A 24,829-nucleotide genomic window follows, 5' to 3' on the forward strand; every position below is an offset into this window, starting at 1 on the left:
CCGCTGGGGTCCCCCTCACTTTCACCGTTTCAGGTTGATTTTGTTCCTGAAGTCTCTCTGAACATTGTTCCTGCCACCACAGCGCACATGACAGAAGATCAGAGTTGAAAAAATGTTGCTTCAAACTCAAAACAACGAGAGAGAACCGTCTTTGCCCAGAGTTTCACCTCTCAGGCGACCTACAGGCTGCCTGCAGACACTACTCAGGGCCGGATGAAAGCTTACAACGGTGGTTTAATGCGTCTCAACACCATCGCCAAGCTCCCATCTTGATAAAAGACTATTATAATTCGGCCAGGGAGGATTGTGAAGCACACAACGCATGTCATACATACTTTAAATTCAGTGTTTTTCTCCGTCTTAAACTTGTGAAACTCATCTCAAATGTCGTGCATCCTGCTTAATCAATCATCTTACAGCCTTAAAAGTGTCCTCACACACTTTGACAGGACGTCCCAGGTGTCCTCCTTCCAAACTTCCTCAGCAATCAAGTTTGACTTACAAATCTAACTTTTTTCATATCCCATCCACCACAGCAGCTCCAGAGTGAGCTGATTTAATTTGGGGACTTGGCGTAAAAGAAGGAAAATGGCCTCTCGACTCCCCGAGTTAACCAACAGGAGTGTGTGTTTAAAGATAGGTTTCACTCCCTGGGACCGCTCTGACAATCCTTGTAACCATCGTCAGTGTTTTAGACCTAATGAGCAACAGCAGTAAATGGAGTGCCGCTCCAAGGTTTGCTCCGGGAACGAGAGCGCAGCTGGAAAAAGCTGACTGGAGACGAGAAAAATGCCCTTGAAATTTACAAAATGCTCGCAAAAAACCCCAAATCCCATTCCAGGTCGTTCTGCCTTCTGCTCAAAGACTTGGGACACAAAAAGTTATAACAACACAATGTCAGCGGAGGTTGCCAGAGTCAAGTTTAAACCAAGCAGAAGCAAACACAGCAGACGCATCATAATTGCAGTAATTTATGCCATGTTTTGCAGGGTCTTTTCACACAATGGATTGATGGATACTGTAAGTGGATGTGGTTTTGGTGTCACCAGCGTCGGGGGGGAAACTTCAAAAGACGGTGACAGAGAGGGCGTCTGTGTGTGTGCGAGTGTCTGAGCCGAATCAGGAGATGCAGCCTTGGCAGGAGAAAACACCACACAGACACAAACACCTCCGGCACGGAAGGTCGCCCTCGAACTTCCAACCCCCTGACAAATTGCTCACTTCAATTCTCCACAGTAAACCGGTTACAGTCGGGGGAAACAAGTGATGAATGTTGCTTTTTTTTAATTATTGAACCATAATTTATTTCCTGAAAACGACTACACGGACTGAGACGGAATTGGCAGCATCCACTCCGAGTTTCACTGGGAGAGATAAACAAATGCCTGGAGGACTTTTCCACTATTTCCCAGCATGTAGTATTCATCTAAAGCATTTGTTTAAATTTTATGGATGATGATGTTGCAACTAAGGGGGCATTCATGGGTAACTGGGTTAGGGAAATTAAATGGGACTGGGTTGGAAATCTGCAATGGAAGGAGGGAAAGGAATCGCTGCAGTGTTTGGTTTCTACAATAGCTATGCTCGGGCGGATTCGCGGCGAGTAAGAAGCAGCAAAACTCTGGTAAACTCTGAAAAATGCAGACTTCAAAAACAGTCCCCAGTGTCTTCAGACACCTCTTTCTTCCTGCACACTGATACATCTCCCTCCCTCCTCCTCCCTCGCTGCCTCTCCTCCTCTTCTTTCCTCTCTGTCGCTTGTCTGTCCGTCCCCGTCCCTGGTTTCTCGTCTCCATATGTCTGTCTTCATGTCCGTCTCTTGTCAAACACAGATCCGGAAGCCGGCGGCTCTCAGCGTTTCGGATCAAATGCTAAAAACCGCGGCACTTTTTTTTTTTAAGCTCGCCCAGAATGAACCTGCAAGGAAGGGAACCATAAACAATATTTGATCTTCTGCTTCTGTCACTTCCAGACCTCCAGCCGAACACACACACACAGCTTGAGGGCAGCACTTTCAGGCTTTGTTCCTTCCCTCAGATAGGGAAAGGTATACACAGACAGAGGAGCCAACTGGCCTTTTTCATTTAGACGGTAACAAAGGTAAACAACGGCACACAAAGACAGCGTCCTCTCGCTCGACGCCCGTCTGCCTGCAGCCTGCACTCCACGCACTGTTTGATATTAAAAGACGACACAGGCGCAAACGGAGGAGGCGAGGGAGGGAGGACGGAGAGATGGAGAGACAGATAGAGACAGACAGAAATGGAGACACAATGTTGTGGCATGCCGTTTGTGTGTAGGCTAAATTTAAACCGAAAACAACCGGGAGAATCTGCAGAGAGGAAGATTCCTCCGCTCTTTCCTCCTTCTCCTCCTCCATCCCTCCATCCATACCTACTCTCCCTATATTATGGATGTTATTATTATTCCTGCATGTCGTCATGTCGCCCCCGCTTCTCTCCTTCCCCCGAGCGAGAAAGCGGGCACTACTGGCACCCAGCCAGATTACCCAATCAATCTCCTCTGAGAGAGGGGGAGGGCGGAGAGAGGAGGGAGGGAGGGAGGGAGGGAGGCAAAAAAGGAGAGAGGGGGAGGAATAAGAAAGAGAGCGTGGAACAGAGAGGAAAGGAAAGAAAGAGCAGGGGGAGGATGGTGACGAGGGGAGGGGGGTGTGTCGGTGGTGAAAAAGACCTGAGACGAATTGAAGCAGGAGGGGAGAGAAAAAAAAAAGCAGCGCAGGATGAGTAAATTCTGTCTCCGGCGAAAAGGACAGAGACAAAGACGGAGAGGGAGAGCATTCAGCAGACGTGTGGCGTTGAAATTAGGCGAGCGAGCACCTGGTACGGCAACACGGGGAGTTGTGGGGACGGAAAACACACACGCAAAATCGCACACAGAGTCCAGACAAAGGCTCGGCCATCAACGGTTGTTTACAGAGTGCAGCTCCTCCCCTCGTGCCACCTGTTACTGTGGTCCAGCCTGACAAATGTTTAACCCTCTCAAAGAATCCCCGGGCAACAGCCAACAAGAGCACCTCCGTCTCTCCGCTGGCTGCACACTGCATGCCGGGAACAGACTCTCTGGCTCTCATCATCTTTATGTTTTGATTAGTTGATTTAGAGCTGTTTAAATGATCAGTCGGGGAAATTAATCCACAACAATTTCGGATGATTGATTGATCATTTGAGTCGTTTTTCAAGTGTACACCTGCTTCATTTGGAGCAGGTGATGAAGCGCGTTGGCTTTTTCAGTGATTGCCCTTTTAATGATTTAGCCATTATAACTAAGGCTTTTAATATGTCCTGTTTTTATACTTTTTCTTGTTTGGAGTGCCTGGATTGCCTCTTTTTTCTCCGACACTATTTTTGTCGACGTTGTGTTACATACAGAGCAACCAGTCATCTTCTTCTTTTCAAACACCTGCTTGTTCCAGCTTCTAGTCACCAACCCGGTGCCCCCAGGTTCGGAAAAACACTGCGAAAGTGCAGCTGTAGGGTGCCCTTCCGGTTCATTATAAATGTATCACGACTTTCTGTGCGCTGGTGCCCGACCGCATACAGCTGGTGCCCCCTTTTTTTATTTTCGCCCCTGCCCCTCAAACATCCTGAGCCCACCACGGTCGGTCAGACGAAACAAGACATTCATAGACGTCTTTGCAAAAGAAATCCTGATATATTCGATTAAATTTGATATCAAACAGAGGAAAAATACAAATGATCACACTGGAGGAGCTGGATCTAGTGAACGTCCGGCATTTTTGCTCCAAATTGGGGTTAAAAGACTAATAATACAAATGCCTTCATACTTCTATTTCCCAACAGTGATCTGTCTCTACCGTCATCATGACAGTTCCCATCAATAAGCCGAGAGCTGAGCGGAGTCAGTGAAGCGCTGCGATGTGAATGACGCACTTGTGGCACTAAATCTGTGACACTCCGCAGGCGCTGAACCCGGATTGGCGCGAATCGCAGATGTTCGGGGTTGTGACCTCTGGCTGGGGCAAAACGTCTGCAACAACAAGGCCGAGTGTATCACTTCCTGAAAGACTGTTTGTCAGTGATTGCAAGTGCGTGCGTACGTGTGTGTGTCGTAGAAGACAGAGACTCATTCTTCTGCCCGCTTTAATGTGTGTGCATGTGTTTGTGTGTGAACAAGTGTGCCTGCTCGCGTCAATATGTATGCTTTCTTCATCACAAAGCTCCCGTCCTTTAATCATTCATATTGAGTTACTAAAGACGTGCCATGTTCTTATAATCAAACACGTTTCCTCAACAAAGTGCTCGTTTGAGGAACATCCAAAAATTCGAGCAGAGAAGAGGACTATAAGATGTGCGGATCTCTTTTAGGAAATAAACATGATTAAAAGGCGGCGTGAAGAGGAAGGACAGCAACACAACTCCAACAATTAAGACGACAAGAGAGGCCACTTAAATTACTTTTACAGAGGTACAAGACTTCACTTCTGTTCCAGCTCTTTACGATACAGTATCATCTCGCTTGCTTTGAGCGTTCATTTGCATACGAGTGTGGGTGTGCAATCTGCACACAAGCCGCGCGCCTGCGAGTGTTTACGCGCGAGTTCGAGTGGCGACGATTGCAGATTCACCATCCAGGGGTGAAGCCAACCAGCGATCCAGCTAGTCAGAGGCCTCCAGTTCTGGGAGTGCGGCCAGGGCTCCAATCCCACCACATTCCCCTGGATTAGCTGTCAACCAGTCCCCAGATCTGAGGATTAGCACATTATATTCCATTATCTTCCCCAAACTGGAGAGTCCACAAAGTCTACATCATCGCTCACAATGAGGGCCAGTAGGACAGAGCTGAGTAAGAGGTGCCTTCAAACCGGGGGCCAAATTGAGCCAAACTGAGCCGAGCCAAACCAAATCTGTAACTAAGACTCCACTCAGGCTCAACGTTGCCTAGCAACCACATCAGTTTCAGGAAACAAATAAGCAAACTGTATTCCTAAATATCAATTTTATAGCCCAGCGCTCATGTTTTCTTTTTGTTATCCACAACAAACGGACAGCTAAGCTACCAGAGAAGACTTTAAATTATAAAAAACATAAATAAAAACAACCAATTTATCTCGCACTCATTCCTCCTTCACTATTCCCGCTGAACGACACACACACACACACACACACACACACACACACACACACAGAGCAGAGTGTGTGCGAAGTGTGTGCCGAGTGTGTTCGACTCCTGGGAGCTGTGTTGTTTTTCACTCTGTGATCCGGGGGGACTTGGGGGAATGAGGGAGCCGTTATCAGCAAGGGGCCGTGATAGAGACTTGATCAGGCCGTCGGTCTACGGGGACCAAGGAGCCAGAGTTAATCAGAGACAGACAGACCCCTCATCACCCTGGGGATTCATTCACACACACACACACACACACACACACTCTCCCTCTCTCTGTCGCACAAAGACACACACGCATGGTAACAGTCACAAAAGCACATGTGCTCACACACACACCTACCGCGTTCTGCTGTTGTCAGAGCCACTGCCACACCCTCGTGCATGCACACACGCTTCACTGCTGACTGTCACTTTGGGTTAAAGTTCCAGCTTTTACAATTAAAAATAGACCAAAAAATACATATATAGCTTTACTTCATTATAAAATAGCAGCACTAAAAAGCCCCCTGGGTCATTACCAACTTATGCTGTGCAGCCAAACAACTGTTCAAAAAAAGGTTCACCTTATTTCAATTTCTAGTGACGATCATAACAAATATAAGTCTGAAATTTGGGGACATCTACAATATTTCCAGTTGTTGAAATATTGAAACAATAAAATCACAGAAACTTGGATTTGAATAATTCACTCTGTAAAACCATCTTAAAGCTTCAACGAGGAGTTGAAAGAAGATGGAATAAGATCCAACTGTAACACCACATTAGGGGGAAAAAAACCAGAAATCTGCCTCTTGAGGAGGCTGACAACTAATTCTTAAATTAATAAATATTTTTGTCCTAATTAGTCACCAACAAATCAGCCCTCTCCGTCAGACGGCAGACACACTGACCTCCTGAACTTGAACCAGGTCGAAGGTCAAACAACACCGTCTGAATCCTTGAACTCCAATAAAGTGTGTCTAGTAAAAACAAAACCTCACATTGTCCCAGTTTAAGACAAGGAACAGGAACAGGTCATTACGTCACTGAATCTTATGGTGCCAGACTGTGGTGACAGCTGTATTGAAGTCTATGGTTAGTCATGTACCTACTATCTGAAGTGTGTTCTTTCATTTTCTAGAGGCATTTCTTCATCAATAGTCATACAACGTTTTTATGTTGGGTTGTAGTGTGTTACTCCGTGCAGCTCCCATTGACTTCAATACAGCTGGCACCACAGTCTGGCACACAAGCAAGATTCATAATGACCCTTCCTTCTTTGTCAGGTTCCTTGGTTTAAGTCTTCATTTGATTCATTCCCTCTATAATCAAATACACAGCTTCATTACTGATCCTGCCTCTCACCTGACCGCTTTCTGGGGCCGAAAACTGAATCACGTGGACTTTTAAAATGTCTTTTTTTTTTCTCCTGTTGGCATGAATCTGAACCCTGAATTTCAGCCATATATTGACCAGGCCTGTCAAAGCAGAGCCGTTAAAGAGCTGACATGCAGGTATCCAGCTGGCCTACCTCTGGAGAAAGGTGTAGGAAATTATATTGCATTTAGATTAATTAGACACAGTTGTCAGATTTAATTAACTACTAGGTTTAATTAACCATGTAATTAATCTTATGGTGGTCCAACACGTGCACATACACACACAGACAGACTGCTGTGGATACACACACACGCACACACACCACACACACACACACACACACTTACAACATGCACAACAAATGTAATCTGTTCGGCTGACAAGTGCTCACACTTTTGCTGTCAAACCTCATAAGAGAGTTCAGCTGAATGGGCGACCGGCTGTGGGCTAAAACAGCCTGAATGAGCAGCGTATGGTAAGAATAGCATCTCTAATCCATTTCAGGTTTCACTCCTGCCCAGGTGGGACGATAATCTACTAGTTGAGGCAGTCCGTCCAGTCAACATCCTAACAGCCGTGTAATCCTTAGTCAAATACGTCTCAGGCAACACAGAGCAAATGTTTAATAGAGCGTGGACGAGCCTGAAAGGAAGACATTCGAGGTAAAGTAGAGAAATCCATTTTAAAGCCCCGACTGACAGAAAGTGAGTGACCTCAAAATGGTCATTCGCGATGATGAGAGCTGCACCAACAAAGACTCTCTAGCTCCTCGACACAATGCGTGTGTTTTTGTGTGTGTTCGATAGGTTACTGATCGACTGCTCGGACCCTTCAGAAGATGAGAGGGTCAAGGGGGCCTGGACCCTGACCCTTCGTCACCCCGTCCGTCCCCTGCAGCCACAACTAGCTCTAATGTGTCCTGTGTATTGTGTGTGAATGTGTGTGTTAATGTGCTTGTGTGAGCAGCCAGCTGCTTTATACTCCCTGACCTTTACTGAAGCCGTGAGTGGACCAATAAATAGCCAGGCAGTGCTGCCACCTTTCACCCCAGGCCGACAGTTTCGCTCAGACCTGCGGGGTCAGGGGTCGGCACTTTTGAGGAAGTGTGGCCAGCAGATGAGCCACACAGTCAGAAAACTGATATCTGATCAAGGCTGATCATGTGAAATGTGGCAAGATGGCATCAAGACTCCACCATCAGACTTTAAAAATTCAAAGATGGAAGTCTTAGGGCTTTCCCATAAAATATACAAGCAGTGTTCATAGGTGCTGCATTTTTAAAAGCGTGCTATTTCAGACGTCTGGCTCTGTCCCATCCAGAAGAGAGGCTGCAGCAGGCAGACCAGACATGTCAAAACAAGAACCAGCAGCATTATCACACACAGAACAGCCCCTTCTCCCTCATACACACTCTCTGCGTGTGCTTGTATGTGCTCACAAGCATGTGTAAGTGTGAGCGTGTGTGTGTATTTGTGTGCAGGGTTGGTTAAGTTCACTCACATAGTCATGGAAAGCCTTGGCCTCGCTGGAATGTTCACATGTCTCCCTCCGGTCCGGGGCAGCGCAGTACAGATCCCAGAATACACTGTGCACAGGACAAGAGAGCGACAGCAGTTAGACACTTCAGCTGTGAGATCCAAAGACACAGTACGTTGCTGGTTTGTGTGTTTTCTATATCATGACACTTTCCCTAATGGAGACTAATTTGTGTACAATGTTCTGAGTGAAAGTGGTTAAAGGAGATGGATGGAGGTACAGTAAGTCTTCTCAGTTAAAAAGTAGAGCCGTTTGAAATGTTTAAATACTGGTATGGAGAACATACATGAGTATATCAGTGATATCACCACATATTTCTGTGCAAAAGAAGTCAAACTTTTATATCTACAGAGGGAGAGGATCTTCTTCTACGGAGTCTGCCATGTTTCTACAGTAGCCCAGAACGGACAAACCAAACACGGCTCGTTTGCATATTTTTCGCCATCATGGGCTCAGGAAGCATTTCTCTGCTTCTGTTCTGCTCTTCGTGGCCACAGTGTATGACGCACCTTAACTCAGCTGCCTGGCATCGGGCCATGTTTACATGTGCGTGCTACAGTGTGTTTCAATCTGCCTGGGCGCAAGATAGGAGTAAAAAATGTGGTTTGGAATTTCATTGATTTGGAAACTATCCCACTAAACATGCGAGATGGGTTTGATAATGACGCACAGATACAGTATTACAGGCTGGACACAGCGGATGCGTGTGCAGCGCTGCTTTGTGGCGTTATGTCTCGCTTTTCATTTCAGCATCCATGCCAGCAGGTTAGACTGTTCACACTGGATGCATTAGATGTGCCTCTCACGCAAGCGTCAAGCATGGCTGCTGCGTCGCGTGATCTAGAGATTCTGAGTCTTGACTATTTCTACCGCGACACGAGCACGGACATGAAGAGAACGCAGTACACAGGCATCCAGTGTGTCCAGTTATGAATAGAGCATCTTGGATAGACAGGCTTGAGTTGGGGCTTAGCTAGGTTATCGTATCGTATCGTATCGTATCGTATCGTGTTGTATCGTATTGTATCGTACTAATAACTTGAAAAGGTGGATCGAACTTGTCCCACCCTCGATAATAACTGTGATGCTCATGGAGGCCACCATAGGGCAGCGTGAGATAAAATAGTTTAGAGGAGGAACTATTGAGAGCAAAGGACAAGTTTGACTTTCTAAATGTCTTGAGTGTAAGAGCTATGTGCAGGAATCTGCTTCTTTTTACTGGATGGCAGAGTTGTGATATAAAGCAGGAAATATCTGAACAAAGAACATACAAATAGAATCTGCAGTGTTTGATTTCACGATCAGTACCTGACAATAGAGCGTCAATTTTAATCATTAACAAATCTTATTTTCATGATTGTTTGGCGGAAATAATTTTCCAAAGCTCAAGTTTACATTTTTAAATAGGTTGTTTTGTTCAACCAACTGTCAAAAACTGTATTTGGTTTACATCATAGAGGACTTATTAAAATGACATATATTTACAATTGAGAAGCTGAAGCAAGAGATTTGCTTCTTTAGATGTACAGTAACACAAAAATGAAGTGCTGTTGACTGACTTATTGATTCATCACCGAGACATTTCAGACCGTTCTAATACTCAACGCTATGGACACATTTCAGTCAGCACTTTAGAAGTACTGAGGTTCGATACCAAGCCCTATTAATGGCCATGTGAAAACAGGAACTGTCTACACTGCAGCTGCCACTGTGGCCACCACACAGTCCGGCCTGAAGCCTGCAGCCCAGCTCCAGAGAGCTTTTATCCAAGGAGGACGGGTCGCCAAATGTTCCTCTCAGCCTGCCCTGGCGACCTGCACGTTATTGACCAATCAGCTGAGATTATGTTACTTACTGCCCAATCCACCGTACTCATATTAGTTAATTAGACCAATCCCAGTGCTGCAGGGCAGCAGGGGCCACCAGGTCCCACTCCAAATGGACCCTTAATTACTGCACTGAAATTAAGTACCTGCTAAGCCGGTCCACATTAAGGACTTCTTCTTCTTCAAGATATTGATTTCATGGACAGCGTATTAAAAAAAGAGACAGAAACTGCTGAAGTCATGAGCGGAAATTCTTGCTGTCGTTTAAGGGTGCAAATAAACTGTTAGATGCATTCTTTGTGCTGATGTTGGGAGCAGCTGTGACACTTGATATGACAGACTGTGAAATGGAGCAGGAAATATTAGCTGATCGGCCATAACCGTCAGAGAATCGCACCCTGTCACATGTTGTCATCTTTCATTGAACAAGATGTTTGATTTTCACGGTTTAGTGTTATTAGCTCCTGAACACGGTTATTATAAAACAGTGTTGATCAATGATCTGCACCTTCACTTATGTTCTTTTTTTGTTCAAGAAAACAAGAGTGCAACATAAGGTGTCCAAAAAAAAAATAAAAAGAACGGCAAACAAAGAATTTCAACCCGAGCATCAAAGCATGAGAACAACAGCAGAAATGTGAGTAGTATTTAAAGATTAAAAGACAGAGTCACTGCCCTGAGGCGCTCAGCGAGCACTGGGGTCCCCTCCAGACAAGGAGGGCGCTGAAGGAACAGAGAGGGCCTGTGCAGAGACAGTGGTGAACACATATGGTGTGTGTGTGTCGTGCTGCCCTTCTGTCACTCGACAATAAAGCCGGCGTACATTATCATATCTATCGGTTTGGTGTTAAGGAGATTGCTGCTCCGTCAGACACGGGCCGCGGTGAAAAAGGCGCGACCATCGCAAATCCAATCAGCTCTCAGGGAAATGAAACGGGACGCGGGTTACAGTTTGTTACCGCGAAGACACAACCAGGTACGGGCACGGGAGTAGGGGAAAGGTGATCTAACATCTCACGGCCTGCGAAGTCTGAAATATATTGCGATTTGAACAGCTGACCTGCATCTGTCTGGGCCACGCAGGGAAATCTCATTCTGCCTCTGCATAATCTGACGCAGGATCGCTGGTGGACGGGACTAAACGCAGAAACCGAGACTTTCATTATTCTGATATTATTTTAGGTGGTTGACACGAGGATACATGAGTTGGAACGGGAAGAAAAGGCGCTGAAAGGTGTGAAAATGTATAAGATTAGCAAGAGAAATTACTCTAACATTGGGCTAACGGAAGGTAAATTTTGTGAAGAGACAGGTCAGCGTGCAATCAAGAGAAAAAAAACCCTTTCCATCTACTATAGCATCTCATGTATCACTGGGACTGAGGCCAGGCAAAGTCTGGATGGTACCATTGTTAGCTCTGATTTGACAATCCCACCCACATTTAAAAGGGAAAGCCCATGTCATAGTTGTTGTCGCTTCCTTTTCAGAGACACTAATCTTTAGAAATTATCTGGGAAGTCAACATTCACAGTTAATTAGCACCAGCAATCTGCAAGAAATCTTGTACTCTGTAATAGTACATTTTCTATCCAATTATCTAATCATTTCAATCTAATCATCTCATCATGGGAAGCTCTTTATGGTATTATGGGTAGTAGAGCCACAACACAACTCGGTATGGAAGGAAACTTTAACCACTCTTACTTTGAAGAGTCACGGGAGAAGATTCAAATTGCAGCTCGGGGTCATGCAAACTCGTCTTTTTTTTTTTTAATAAATTCAAATGAGAAGCAAGACTATAAAAATATGAGCTGGCACTGTCAGCACACAAACACACATGCAAACACACACTTTGTATCCAGAACAGAGGAGGAAGGGATTAGCGTCCAGCCGTCCAGAAGAAGACAATTACTAAAATTAAATGCCATCACGATAATTATTTGCAATTAACTGTGGTCTGACAAAGCCGGTGGTTACAATGTGACTTTCCATTATAATAAGGAGAGTAAACAAAGACACAGCAAGACAGACACACAGGCTGCTGGTGGTGGCAGGTCTACATGATAATCCTGTGTGTGTCTTTAGCCAGTCAGTCAGTGAGTCAGTGAGAGAGAGAGAGAGAAATATCCATAGAAATGAAGACAGAGATGGAGACAGATGGTGATAAGGAGGCAGACAGAGCACGGGTGAAAGAAATAGAGTCCAACAAAATAAAGTTAGAGAGAGCCGACCGTGCCGTCTCCTCCTCTTATCAGAACAGGCTCTTCTTAATGGGACAAAATGCTGCAATCAAAGAGTGGAGGCGGGGAAACACAAGCCTTCCAGTTGTCTTTATTACCTTGACTCAAGTACCAGCTATTCTCCTGGCAGCAGCAATGCATTCAGCGAGCAGGAGGAAACAACATCACAGCGCCATGTAAATCAGGAACACTCCCTTTGGACTGTGGCTAATAATTACAGCAACTGTCATCGCACGAAGAGTGACGGCCTGACTGAGGAACCGGCAATAAGATTAAGTTGTGTGTGCACTGATGGATATTCACATGTACAGGTGGAGACTTTAGAGACCTTCTGAACAAGAAGACAAAGTGTTAACAAGTGGTAAATTAAAGGTCAATTATGGGTTGCCGCGCTGACGAAATTTTCCCACCAGCTAATAAAGTTGTGACAACACCAGTACCACTATGTACACTGGAAGCTGCAGCTTCACATTCAAAGTATTTAACTGGTAAAACACACGTTGACAGCAACAGGCTGCACACCACCAACTTCTCAGTGAGGTAACCAACCCCTTCTTCCTCATTAACGTTATCAGGTTCCAGGTTATTATTGGTTTTAAATCCAAAGTATTGCCAACAAACCCCCACTATCGTCTTGTTGGTCTACTCTCCTTAACTAACCGATTCCTGCTACTCTTTACCGTGACTCTGCTGCTGGCGTTGCTGCTGTATGGAGCAGACATCTTGATTTTCTGACTGCAGCATCAGTCCTACAGCTAAATACTAAAAAAAACAACAACAGTGAGGGTGTGACATCAGTAACATTGGTAACGCTGACTACCAAAGCAAGCCTAGTACCATCTCTTCAGGTCTCACGACCTGATCTGATATCTGCATGGACATATTTCTGCTAGATTTGGATCAGACTTGAGCGAGACTGTTGATATATTTACCCACATCACTAGCTTTGCTGGGACCAACAGCCAGCAGGCGATACATGTTTGTTTACAAGCGGGATGGACTGGTTTGTTTCATTTTCCTGTGACTACAGAACTCTTTCCATTCTTTTGTTTTCAGAGTTTTGGTCAGGGCTATAGATTCTACCTTGTACAAACCTCAGTCAGATAAAGGGCCGATGAGTCAGGTAGACTAGACTAACAAATTCAACTAAACAACCCCTCTGCCCCTACACTCTCTCTGCTACCAAGGGACGGAGACGGGGGGCGGCAGGTTAACAAAGCGGGTGGCATTCCCTCTTCATCCCCACTCAAATCGCCTACTGCCACTAGCTAATTCACTTTAATTAGCCTTTTTTGTTTGGTTACACACTTGCAGCAGTTTGTTAGCAAGTGAAGCCAGATGCAAACAGTGTTTGGCTGCTTTTAAATTAGCAGAATTGACTGTATTAGTGCTAATATTGGATTTTATTTAGATGTTACTGCCAGCGAAGGAGCTACAACCACAAGGCTGAGGATCTGAAATGTGTGATAGGAGAGGAAGGTGGAGGAAGAGAATGTGGTGGAGAAAGCTGTGTTTACAGAGAAAAGTCCAGACATTGAGGAGCAGAGGACTGTTTTCTTTGCCCCTCACAAAAAAACAATGTCAGCAAGAGGCTACCACACAGAACATCCCGCTACATACTGTTGTTGTGCTGAGGTTTTCATGTGTGTGTATGTTTTGTGTTGGGGGGTGTGGTGTGTGTGTATGCGTGTGTGTGGAGGGGGTGTGTATTGAGGATTTAGCGGCCATCCAGTGAAAACTGGTTAAAGCCATCGATTTTGGGATAAGGAGGAGACAACTAGCAGCAGCCAATAGAGAAGGAGCTAATGACACAATCAACACCTGCAGCCCTCGCTGAGCCCTTTCTTTATCCTTCCACCCATAACAACAGATGTGGATGAGTGACCCCCGCTGCCAGCCTCCCTCTCCCCCCCTCCTCCCACCAACGTCGTCCTACAGGAACCAGGAGCAGAGACAGGAGGGAAGAAAACCCCAGTAAGGTGCCGAGGAGGGGACAACGGGGGCGGGGCTGGGGTGGCGGTGGGGTCGGGGTCTTAGATTTGGCTGTTTAACACAAAAGAGGCTGGAATGCAAAGAGTTAATCCATTCGGGGGTCTCTCTTCCGCAAACAAAGGGACAGGCCTCCAGACAAAGGTTGAGGGAGGGGGAGCGAAGGGTGAGGGATGAGGGAGGTTGGTGGCTTTCCTACCATCTGGAGCTTTTGTTTTGGGGGAGGCTGGAGGTTGGAGGAGGGCGTTTGCTGGGTGGAGGTGGACAGGGGACTTCCCCCCTCCCCCCACCGGCAGCCGACCCCCGGACCCCACCCCCAAGCGAGTGAATGTCCACGTGCTGCGTGGCCCAGACAGACGCCCCTCAGCTAGGTCATACTACACTGGAGCCCTGCCCTGCTCAGCCTGGCTAATCATCAGCCTACTCTTCAACTGCTCTCTGGCACACGCGCACACACACACACACACACACACACTAGGTCATCACCCACACTGTGCTGAAATATATCAATACAGTCAGAACACAAACTACGAGCGCTCAGTTTCCCTTTCTATTCCCACTCTCGCTCTCTCTCACACACACACACACACACTGGGCCAGTCTCCCTGAGCCCTCTTATTGGTTCGGGCAGAGGCGAGAGCAAACTTAAGCCGCGCTGTATGTTTGTGTATGTCATTCTGTCAGTATTACTGGTAGCTGTCCAATTGAGAGCTGTCAGGTTGAGAGAAGCCAGGCTCTTTAAGGACCATTATGAACCGTGCCAACAGGCCGCACAATTACAACACACACTGGGGCCAGAGAGGATGAATGAATCAAGCCGCATGTCCGGGTTTATTACACAGGGCCGGCCGGGGGGCTTTGGGGATGAGCAGGATAGCATGAATGACAAACAAAGCGGGCCCTGTCAAAGCTCTTATCCTGGCTCTGTTTGCCTCTCGTGCTGCCTTGCTGAGGATTCAGCCTCTCAACCTCCCGGCCTGTTTGCCTGCTTGATTCTTTGTCTGCATCCTCTCCAGCTGCACAGCTTCCCCCTGACTGCCTGTCTGCTACTCTCTCTGCATTAAAGTTGGATTTTTCGAGCTCTTGGCCTCTCAACTGGAAAGCGGGAGAGCTACATTCGGGTGTTCCCTTTTCTCTCTAATTCAAACATTGAGAGCAGTGTACATGTCAGGCGCTAAGCCCACTGACCCTGTTCTTCAGGCCAGATAGAAAACACTGTCCTCTAGCATTAGGAGATCTGACAGATTTGTTTAAAGAGGAGCGACCCACGTCAGAGCCTTGTTCTGTTAAATGGAGCATCGGGATAAAAAAAGTCTTAAAGTCTTGATGATGAAGTGGGGGTTTAGAGTCGGGGCAGGCGTGACAGGACAGAAGTGGCACAATGATACTGCGTGAGGTGAAGGGAAGGGAGCATGCCAATATTGTAATAACAACAGAAAGTTAGCTGACTTGTTGATCTGGCACCAACGCGGTGCGCAGCTGCAGGAGCAGAAGCTGTGACACGCAGCTCGTGAGGACAATTAAGTTACTTAAAAAAACACAAGACCTTGATTGTCGCAAACTGCTCCAAAACTCAGACCAACGTTAAGACACACTCATGATACACACACTACACAACTACATAGATTCAGTGTGACATACACTTTCTGAGAATGTCATTATAGCTAATGTCCTTTGCAAATTAACATCCTTAAATCTGGTTAGAAACTATAGAAACGAGGCGCCGTTGATGACTCAGAAGTTGCCAGAGAAGTATCAGTTTTTTAACTTTCCTTCAGTATCAAAGTAATCCAGTGATAGGTGTCCGTGCATTCATGGGTACACTGCAAACAAGGATTGCTAATGGCTAATTCGGCATACTTTTAATGGTACCAAATTGCCAAAATCAAACAAATACAAAAAAAAATGGGTGCTCAACTTGAAATCGACAGTGTAACTCACTGAATTTGTGGCAAAATTGCAAAAAAAACTTGACAGCATTTCACTGAGATATGGGATGCTTGTTTTCAGGCAATTTTCACTTATTTTTGTACTCATAACAAGCAGGAAACACCTTGTTTTCACATTTTTCCCCACATATTTTGAAGTTGCATTTTTACCCATTTACACCCTCCAAAACATCTTGGAAACTGTCGTTGCAAAACTTTATCGTCAGACTTCAAAAAGACCCGATTCTGACTCTGAGTGGAAGATGCACGCTTCGATGTGAGGAATAAAAGAAAAAGAAGAGTTCAGTTTAAATAACAGAGCAAGGCAAGTTAGCTCACTTGTCAATCAGAGGGCTGCCAGAAGTACAGCACTTAAACATGTGTGAGATGATGCACTTAGCATTCCCTGCAATTACTGTCCCTCTCCACCCCTGCACATTCTTTCAGACCATCAAGAGTACTTCTACTGTATGAATGTGAGCTGTTGAAATAACATGTGTGTGATCGCGCATGTGTGTGTGTGTGTGGTCAAGTGAGAAAGAGCGAGAGGAGCGACGTATACATACCACCACCATGAGTGTAAAAATCCTGGAGGTTCCCCAAGTGTGATGTTCTTCTCCCATCGGATCTGAGAGGAAGAGGGAAGAGGAACGGAGGAGAAGACAGAGGAGGGAGATGAAGAATTAGACACTGCAGCATGTTTTATGCATAATGTAATCATTTTGCTCAACTGTCCTTCCAACTCTGGACAGACAGAGCGATTGTCAGGCAGAAAAATAGGCCAACTGGCAGCGCAGTGGAGTGCAGTGCGGTGAGCGACTCTGTGGATAAGAAACTGTGACTGTCTTGAGGCGGCGGCCCTCTCCACTGCCCTCACAGACCGGCAGAGCTCCTGCCTGTATCTGGACACCGAGATAAGATCCAGTGAGAGATAACAGACCTGCTGCCCGCTTCACACACTCCTACTGACATGACTCTGCGCACGCAAACACACACACATCTGCTGCAAACATGCCTGATTCACCCGAGTCTGTGAGGGCAGCGTGACAGTCGAAGAGTTTTGTCTTTATATACACATAAATATCAAAATAGATTCAGATTTCTCTTGAAGTGTCTATTCTATAGATTTCCCCAGTGCAGTTTACACTGATGTGATGTGCCGTATGTGGGTTGGGCCTGTTGATTTAATGCTGCTAAAGAGCTGAGTGCTGCACTGTGCAGGAGAGCAGAGAGTGGCAAAGTCCTCTCGGGGACAGACGCGTAGTGTGTATATACTATAAATGTGGGTGTTTGTGTGTGTGTGTGTGTGTGTGTGTGTGCTCCTCACTGAAGAGGAACAGAGGCTAATTGAGGCAGGAGAGTCCAGGTGATAGCGCTCTCATTAGATGGCACTGAGCAGGTGTGTGTGTGTGTGTGTTCCTTCAGTCTACCTGTGAGGATAGAAGTCCCTTATCTGCTGAAATATTTCTGTGTGTTTTTCTGAGTGTGTGTGTGTGTGTTAAGAGACTGTGAGGTACATGGGTGTTGCAAGAAAAACATTGCGAGTGTTTCAACGACACAAGAAACACACAGTCAATACAGTGTCGAATGGAGACGAGACACGAGAAACGTTACAATCCAGCTGAAGTTTACGGGATACAGTTGTCATGACGTCCCGAAGTCGATAACTCGTCAAATGTGTTGCAAAATGACGATATAATGCTGCATGATTCAACATTATTAGATGCTGACTTTACTGTCAGCAACTGTTTGCTCCCATATCTGGTGATTCCCGTGCCGCATTCGTGTGGTGACGTAGAGACAAGGGAGGGTTTTCCTAATTACTAGTTTTCATCAGTTTCACGTCGACTATTTCGATGTACTGTTTTTAGTAACTACCTTCGCCAAGGAGGTTTTGTTTTCACCCGTATCTGTTTGTTTGTTGGTTGTTTGTCAGCAGTAGAGGATAGGTCTCGGCCAAGAATACACCACCATTAATTATAGAGTTAAAGAATTAAAGGGGTCTGTTGGGCCTTGGTGGAGGTATGCGCTCTACTGAGTAAACTGCATCTCTTTGAATACTAGACTGTTAGTCTAAAAAAAAAAAATGAAATAAAAATATATCAACACATTGTCTTGAGTTATGGGAAATTATAATTGACTTTTTTTATATTATTTTCTGATACAGACAAAATAGATTAATAAAGATGAATTGGCAGATTAATCCCAAATGAAAATAACTGTTAGTTTCAGCTGAAGTCCACTTACTTTCCAGAACAGCCTTTCTAGGTGTTTTTTTTTATTACAGTTTACAAAGTCAAAAATCAACTTTCACACTTAGTTTTGTCGTGTTGCGAACGATCTGCAGCACGTCTGTATTTGCAGTTCATCTCTCGCGCTCCTTATGTGTCTTCTTAGATTTATTTCGCAATTTGCTCGTACTGTGTTTATTTGCGGCAATTGTTTTCCTAATAGGGCGCATGTGTTGTCAAAATGTTGAAGATATTTTCTCCTCTGGCTTGTTTTCTTCTCATAATCAGGAGGAATAAGTGGGGAACAAGGAGGCTCTAAACAGCGAGGACACAGAAGAAGAAATCAAAGGACGCGGAGGGTGATCAGTTTTTTTTTCGCGTGCCTGAAGAAAAACCTGGAGAGCTGAATGTGTGCTAACACGGTAACTGAACACTGAGTGATGCGGATAATAAATCACGTCTGTCTTCACACACTCGTGAGAATCAACACTCAAAGCCTCCTGCTAGACCTGCGTGAAGGGGAAAAGGTCAAAGGTCAATCTGCTGTGTTTGCTCAGATATGCACCCATTACTGTTAATCTAATCCAAACACACTGACTCTGACCATATAAGACAACTCAACGCGAGCAGCGCCGTGGCTGAAATAAACAAACTCATTAAGCAATACACTGTTGCAGGCACAACATTTGAGACAACTGGCGTCAAATTGACTTAGCAGTCTTAGCATGCATGCCTTGTGGACATGGATTGTTTGTGTGTGTCTGCGTGTGTGTTGTTTTAATCCCTGTCTGTGTAGATGTTGTTTTAATTCCTGTTTGAGGCCGTGTAAGTGTGCGTGGGTCTGTGTGTGTCTGCCTCCGGTTGCCTGCGACCCAGAACTTCACCCCTTTTCCAGCAGCTCACCAATAACACTCAATCTCTGGGAGAAGATTCACCCACGAGGGCTCTGGAATGAGCGAGGCTCGCTGCGGCCTGACCACTTAATCTCTCTGTGCTGCTTCCCCATCTTTGCATCATATTTTAGATGTCCACTCGTGTTGTTGGCAGCTGGGATGGCCTCCAGCGGCCCTGCCCGCCCTGCTGCCTGCCTGCTCGCTGTAAGCAACGGCAATCTCCCTCTAAATGCATTTGATTGATACATCCACAATTCAGAGAGGCTGATTTTAGGCATTTTACTTCTCTTCTAAACCTTTATAACTTTTTTAACAATTAAAATGAGGGCACTATCATCTGACGCTGACGGTGGCAGCTCTTTTACAGCTTGTCAAACAGTTATATGCATTATATACAGTCAAGCAACACGTTGCTTTCGAGGATCCATCATCAAATCAGTAATCAACCAGCAAGTTGAGTCATCAGTCATTAATATCCAAGTACTCTTTTATAGCTCTGTTAAAAGCAGCTCTGGTATTTGTTACACTCGCAGGTTTGAAGTGTTTCATTGTGTAATAGCTCTATATATTACAGGAGAACTGTTACTGAGCTCACCTGAATAACAGACAAACAAAGGATGTCAGTATTAAAGTTGAACTACATAGACTTGACTTTGCCTGCCTTCGGAGCCCTCTCAGTGCCGGGGAGTGTATTAAGTGGAGTTGAATAAAGCCAGTGGCCGGGCGAGGTGTTGTACAGGAGACGGCCTGGACGCGGGACCATTAGCAGGAAGGATGTCCATTAAGGAAGAGGATGCACCACATTAGAGACCTCACCTCTTCAACAGTTCAGGGGCCCTAATATGAGACTAATAAGTCCAGCAGACATCGGACAAATGGTTACGTTTGGAAGGGTTTCAAATATTAAAGGGACATTTGATTTAACTTGGCTGGCTTCGCTTCGCAAATGTCATGGCAGAAAGTGAGCAACAACACATGCTTACGATATGTCAAACTGCTCTAATTATACAGAGTTTACTATAACAAATTAGAGCTAATAACGAAAGGCGGGTAATCACATTAAGTAGCCCAACAGATGTCATGTTTACATTGTCCCAAATTAACAAACAGGCAAAAGAACATTGCTGTTGTTCGGCAGGTCTCAGCTCATTAATGTATTAATATTGTGACAGTTTTTCGAGTCCAGAGCGTGCGTCTGAGTGAGATTGCTCAACAGCCGCCTGAACCCAGAACAACTCATAATGTGAATTCCATCCCCGGTCATACAATAGAGGGGGAATCACACAGCATCAGGAAGTCGAGCTGAAAGAACGTCTTACCTCTGACAGGAAGGTCTGTGCGGATTTCTGTGCGCCGACATGCAGCAAATACTCGTACACATATAAAGCTAACCTGCAGAGACGGAGACAGAGAGACAAAGAGAGAGAAGTCAGTGTTGAGGATCACATCTTTTACATTCTTCTCGTCTGAAAGATTTCAAAATGAACAAACAAGCACACACTCTCACTTCATCCCTAAATGTGTCACACTTGTCTCGTTCCAACTAGCCCGTCGACTTAAGTCCAACAAATGTGCACAATTGGCAGAAAATCATCACTGTGTCATTTTAGATGGAGCCTGGATAAACAAGATTTTACAGTATGAAGATCATATACGCTGTGGAGGGGCTTGTAAATGTGTGATGTAAAGCTCCGCAGCTCTGAGCTAAAGAGCCTCTGTGGCACGCGGCCATATCCCTGTGGTTTCAGGAACTCTGAACAGGCTGAACACATAACAGCGTAGACGCTGGGAGAAACACGGACAGAGGAGACGAAAAATATCCTCAGACGTGGCTGAAGCCGGGCTCTCAGATGTCACTACGCTTCTTGTTGGAGTTCTTATTTTTAGGTTTCAGACACATGTTGAAGCCCGAGTGTGCGTCCAGTTTAATGGCTATACAATGGACTGTGATTAGTTAGAAGCACTAAAATATCATCAGCTTATAACGAGCCTACACGGGGCAACATGTGCACAAGTCTCTTTGTCAAGCTTCAACTCTTGAGGCTAAATAATACAAAGTGTATCTCGATATTTAGACTTTCCTTTTGAAATAGCTGAACACATCCAGCCTTTATTTAACACACAAAGTAATGGTAGAAACTGTAGTTGAAAGGAGAAATGTGACAGAAGTGCTTTACTTACAAGCTGAACAAAAAATACTTCCTTATATACAGTACTTGTAGCATAAGAGCATCCACACTGGACTTCATTCTTGCATCCCGACAAGAGTTAAGTTCAATATTCACATTTTAGCTCTGGCTCGGTCCATTAGACCTAAATATGATTCAAATATAAGGGCGTTGAAGAAGAAAGCTGTGACAAGTAAAGGGCTGACAGTTGATTCACAGTGGGACCATTTGTACACAGAGTGATTTGATTCGGTGTTAATAGCGAAAATATTCCGTTTTTAAGCTCACAAAATTACACTGGACATCTGGACATTTAGACCATCATCCTAAAGCACATACAGCCGTTATTTAACACACAAAGCAATGGTAGAAACTGTAGCTGAAAGGAGAAATATGGCAATATTACTTTCACAAAGAAAGTCTGGCTTTTTTTAAAATCCCTGCTCCCCGCTAAGAAATAGTCCAACACTTACTCGTTCATAAAAGCACAATTTGTTGTTTTTCTTCTTTGTTTTTTATAAGAGTTAAACACAGAGCATATGGTGTGTTAAACAGTGAGCCTGAGTCTGGTTGCATTTTCTCTTCAGACAGAGCCGGGCTACCCGTTTCCCCCCCGATTCCAGTCTTTATGCTAAGCTAAGCTAACCGTCTCCTGGCTGCACATTACAATATTTACAAACAGATACGAGAGCGGTGCTGATCTTCTCGTCCGTCCCTCAACAAGATTTAAAAGAAGGGTATTTCCTGAATGTTGAACTAGTCCGTGAACTACAGCAGTCTCCAGTCAGACTGAACAAAGGCCTGTTTTCAACTGAAGGAGCAAAAGGCAGAAAGTTTAAAAGACAGGGTGAGATTTCTGGGGGGACGAGATCATTACTGTCTTCCTCTCAACAACTGACTCATCATCATCATCATCAAAACTGCAGCAATCTTGTCTTCTTCTGTTTCCGCAACAAACTCATCGTGAAGACGTCGGATATTCAACAGTTGCCCAGTCGTCATCGGACTACACATGAAAGTTTCACTGAAAATCTCAGGACAAAATCAACCTTCGCCCCGAAAAAGCAACTCAGTATTTTAACTACAAAGCAGAGAAGCCTCGACAGACATCACAGCCTGAAATCATCTGCATGCAATTGTCTCCGGGTCTGAAATAGAGCGGAGGGGCTTTTCTGTACGGTGGGTGTCTTGTTTTCATGCGGATCACATGCGTCAAGGCCAGAGCAGACACAGAGTTATGATGTTTGGGCTGGTGCTGACTGATACTGAATGAATCAATAATGAGCCGGGCCAGAGTTGAACAACCTGAATCTTTATCTTTTCTTAAAGATATCACAGAATTTCCCCGCAATGTCTTCACAACAAGCTAAAAAGAAAATGATCCACTACAGCTGGTCCAAACCAGTTTCAACTAGCACTCGATACTCAATGCTATCAGGTCTTTTATTTCTCACTCTTACATCAGATACAACTGTATCAACACCCATTTCAGATAGGTAGTGTAAACACGCTGTCTAAATACAGGGATTTACAGTCCGACAAGACTTTTCATTCGAGCGGTTGTGCGTTTGTTGGGAGGGTGGGGGGCGGTGGTCAGCGTTTCTGCAAAGAGGCGTCGCGACAAAAAGGAAAAGGCTCGTGAGAAGCACGAGTCACGAGACGGAGCAAACTGCTTGTTGTAAATGTTTAATATTGATCTCAAATGGAGTGACCGCCCTGGTATTGTTAAGTGAAACTGATCGGTGTTGTGTTTAGGAACAAGTCTATCACGGTTAATTACGTGTTGTCTGAAAATGTACGCAACAAAAGTGCTCTGTGGTCTGTTCAGTTCAGAGGCTTGTATTTACACCTCGGATGGACAAGAGTGGCTTCAGAAGTGGGAGGCCCGATGAAACCGAAGGTCCTTCAACCATCACTGTAGCAAGTTACATATTTGGGCAAAATTGTGACATTTACTTTAATTAATAGATACCCACTGAACGGTACTTAGAGAGCACTGTCCATGTCTTTATTATCTGTGATTGATGTTTGATTTTAGTGTGTTTTCAGGGAGAGCATTAGCTGTAAATGAAACATAGAACCTCCGCCCAAAGTGCTCCTCCATGTCACATTAATCCAGCTGTTTTTAGACACACATAAAAGTTAAAATACTCTCAACTTTTCAGCGCAAACCGCAGTCATGCCGTTTTTTCCATCAGTTAGATTCAATCACCTGATTGTGCATGCAGCAACGGTCCCCGGGAGCTGCACGCTGTTTTGCCTGACTTTTCCAAGGCGAGACTACACTGTTAACAGCAGGTCCTGGCTTAAACAGGGCCTTGAGGGCCGTCCACACCAAGAGCGGTCACTACAACCAAAACGACACGGAGTTACGATGGGGTGCCATCTTCAAACGTAGATCCAGTTCTCCTTAATACATCCGTGGGATCCAGCCCCAAAAACCCTCCAGCAGCAGGTAAAGCCTCTTGCTTGAGGGGCAAACGCCGAGACAACAGACGTCCCATACAGAACGTCTGGCTGCTGCTCGTAAACCATAATAGCTGTGAGTGCATGGTGATAACCGAAGCCAACTAAGATTATCATGTCCTCTCTTCTCTCATCTGGATGATGATGGCAGCTAGACGGTCAGAGGACACGTTTACAAGTGTTTTTGTAACAAACTGTGAGGGGTACTGTGGAAATTACACCACTGAGTATGTTTTTTACATGACTTGAGGTATCAGCGTTGCCCTTTTTCTTGATTTTGGAGTGTTTGTTACGTCATTAACTGTAATGCTGACGCTGTTTTTGCTACTTCAGCCTGAACAGTGTAGGCTGTGTTTAACTTTCCCAGGTTCTGGGTGAAGTGAAGAGTCCACCGGTGTGAAATGTAAAAACGAGACCCTCTTTGCAGTGTGAAATACCCAGCGGCAGGCGTCAGCTCCTATACGCCCCGTCCTCACTGTACAGGATCGAACACAGATTCCCATGAGCACTGCGGCAATGAAATTTTCATGGCAGAGCCTGGTGTGATCTGAGGGGCTCTATGCCCCAGCGATGGGCACCTGCTCCGGCTGCAATGCATTATTTAAAAACACTCATTCAATCCAGGCTTCAGGGGACACCTTTTGTTACTCTGTCAGAAGCAGTAAGTGTAACTCGGCTGAGGAGGAGACTTTTTTTTTTTTTTTGCAAGCTGATGGAGCAGAGCCTGAGGAAGGCCAGGTAGATAAAGGAGACGTGGGGGTGGGTGGGTGCGCTGTACAGGAGAGCTGTGTCAGAGGGAAACTGAAGGTCAGGGCCTCACCTTTTCCCTCTGTGGATTCTGCAAACCTGAATTCCTTCCCCGCGAACCCTGCACCCGCTACACATGTCACTCAGGAATAAAAGATGAGATGCTTACAAGACAAACCGCAACCGCGCAGTCGTCTCGACAATCTCGCATTTCCCCTGCCGCACATTTCACTCTCTCCTTCCTCGGCCGACGTCGTCCGGATGAAAGGTGAAATTTAACAATACGGGATGTTGATGCAAA

General features: G+C 45.3%; 1 protein-coding gene across 2 annotated transcripts in view; it reads right to left on the reverse strand.

Annotated features, from left to right (window-relative positions):
* ssbp4 (single stranded DNA binding protein 4) overlaps nucleotides 1-24,829 on the reverse strand; it is an 88,758-nt gene that overhangs the window by 57,932 nt on the left and 5,997 nt on the right. For both annotated transcript variants that reach the window (XM_084355764.1, XM_084355765.1), the window contains exons 2-4: nucleotides 20,467-20,539; nucleotides 16,590-16,651; nucleotides 8,005-8,089 (exon numbers count right to left, since the gene is read on the reverse strand). In XM_084355764.1, coding sequence (XP_084211890.1) covers nucleotides 8,005-8,089; nucleotides 16,590-16,651; nucleotides 20,467-20,539 — 220 coding nt within the window. The remainder of the gene's footprint in view (nucleotides 1-8,004; nucleotides 8,090-16,589; nucleotides 16,652-20,466; nucleotides 20,540-24,829) is intronic.

This window comes from Pagrus pagrus (genome assembly GCF_965226575.1).
Source record: "Pagrus pagrus genome assembly, chromosome: 6".
NCBI classification, from domain to species: Eukaryota; Metazoa; Chordata; class Actinopteri; order Spariformes; family Sparidae; genus Pagrus; species Pagrus pagrus.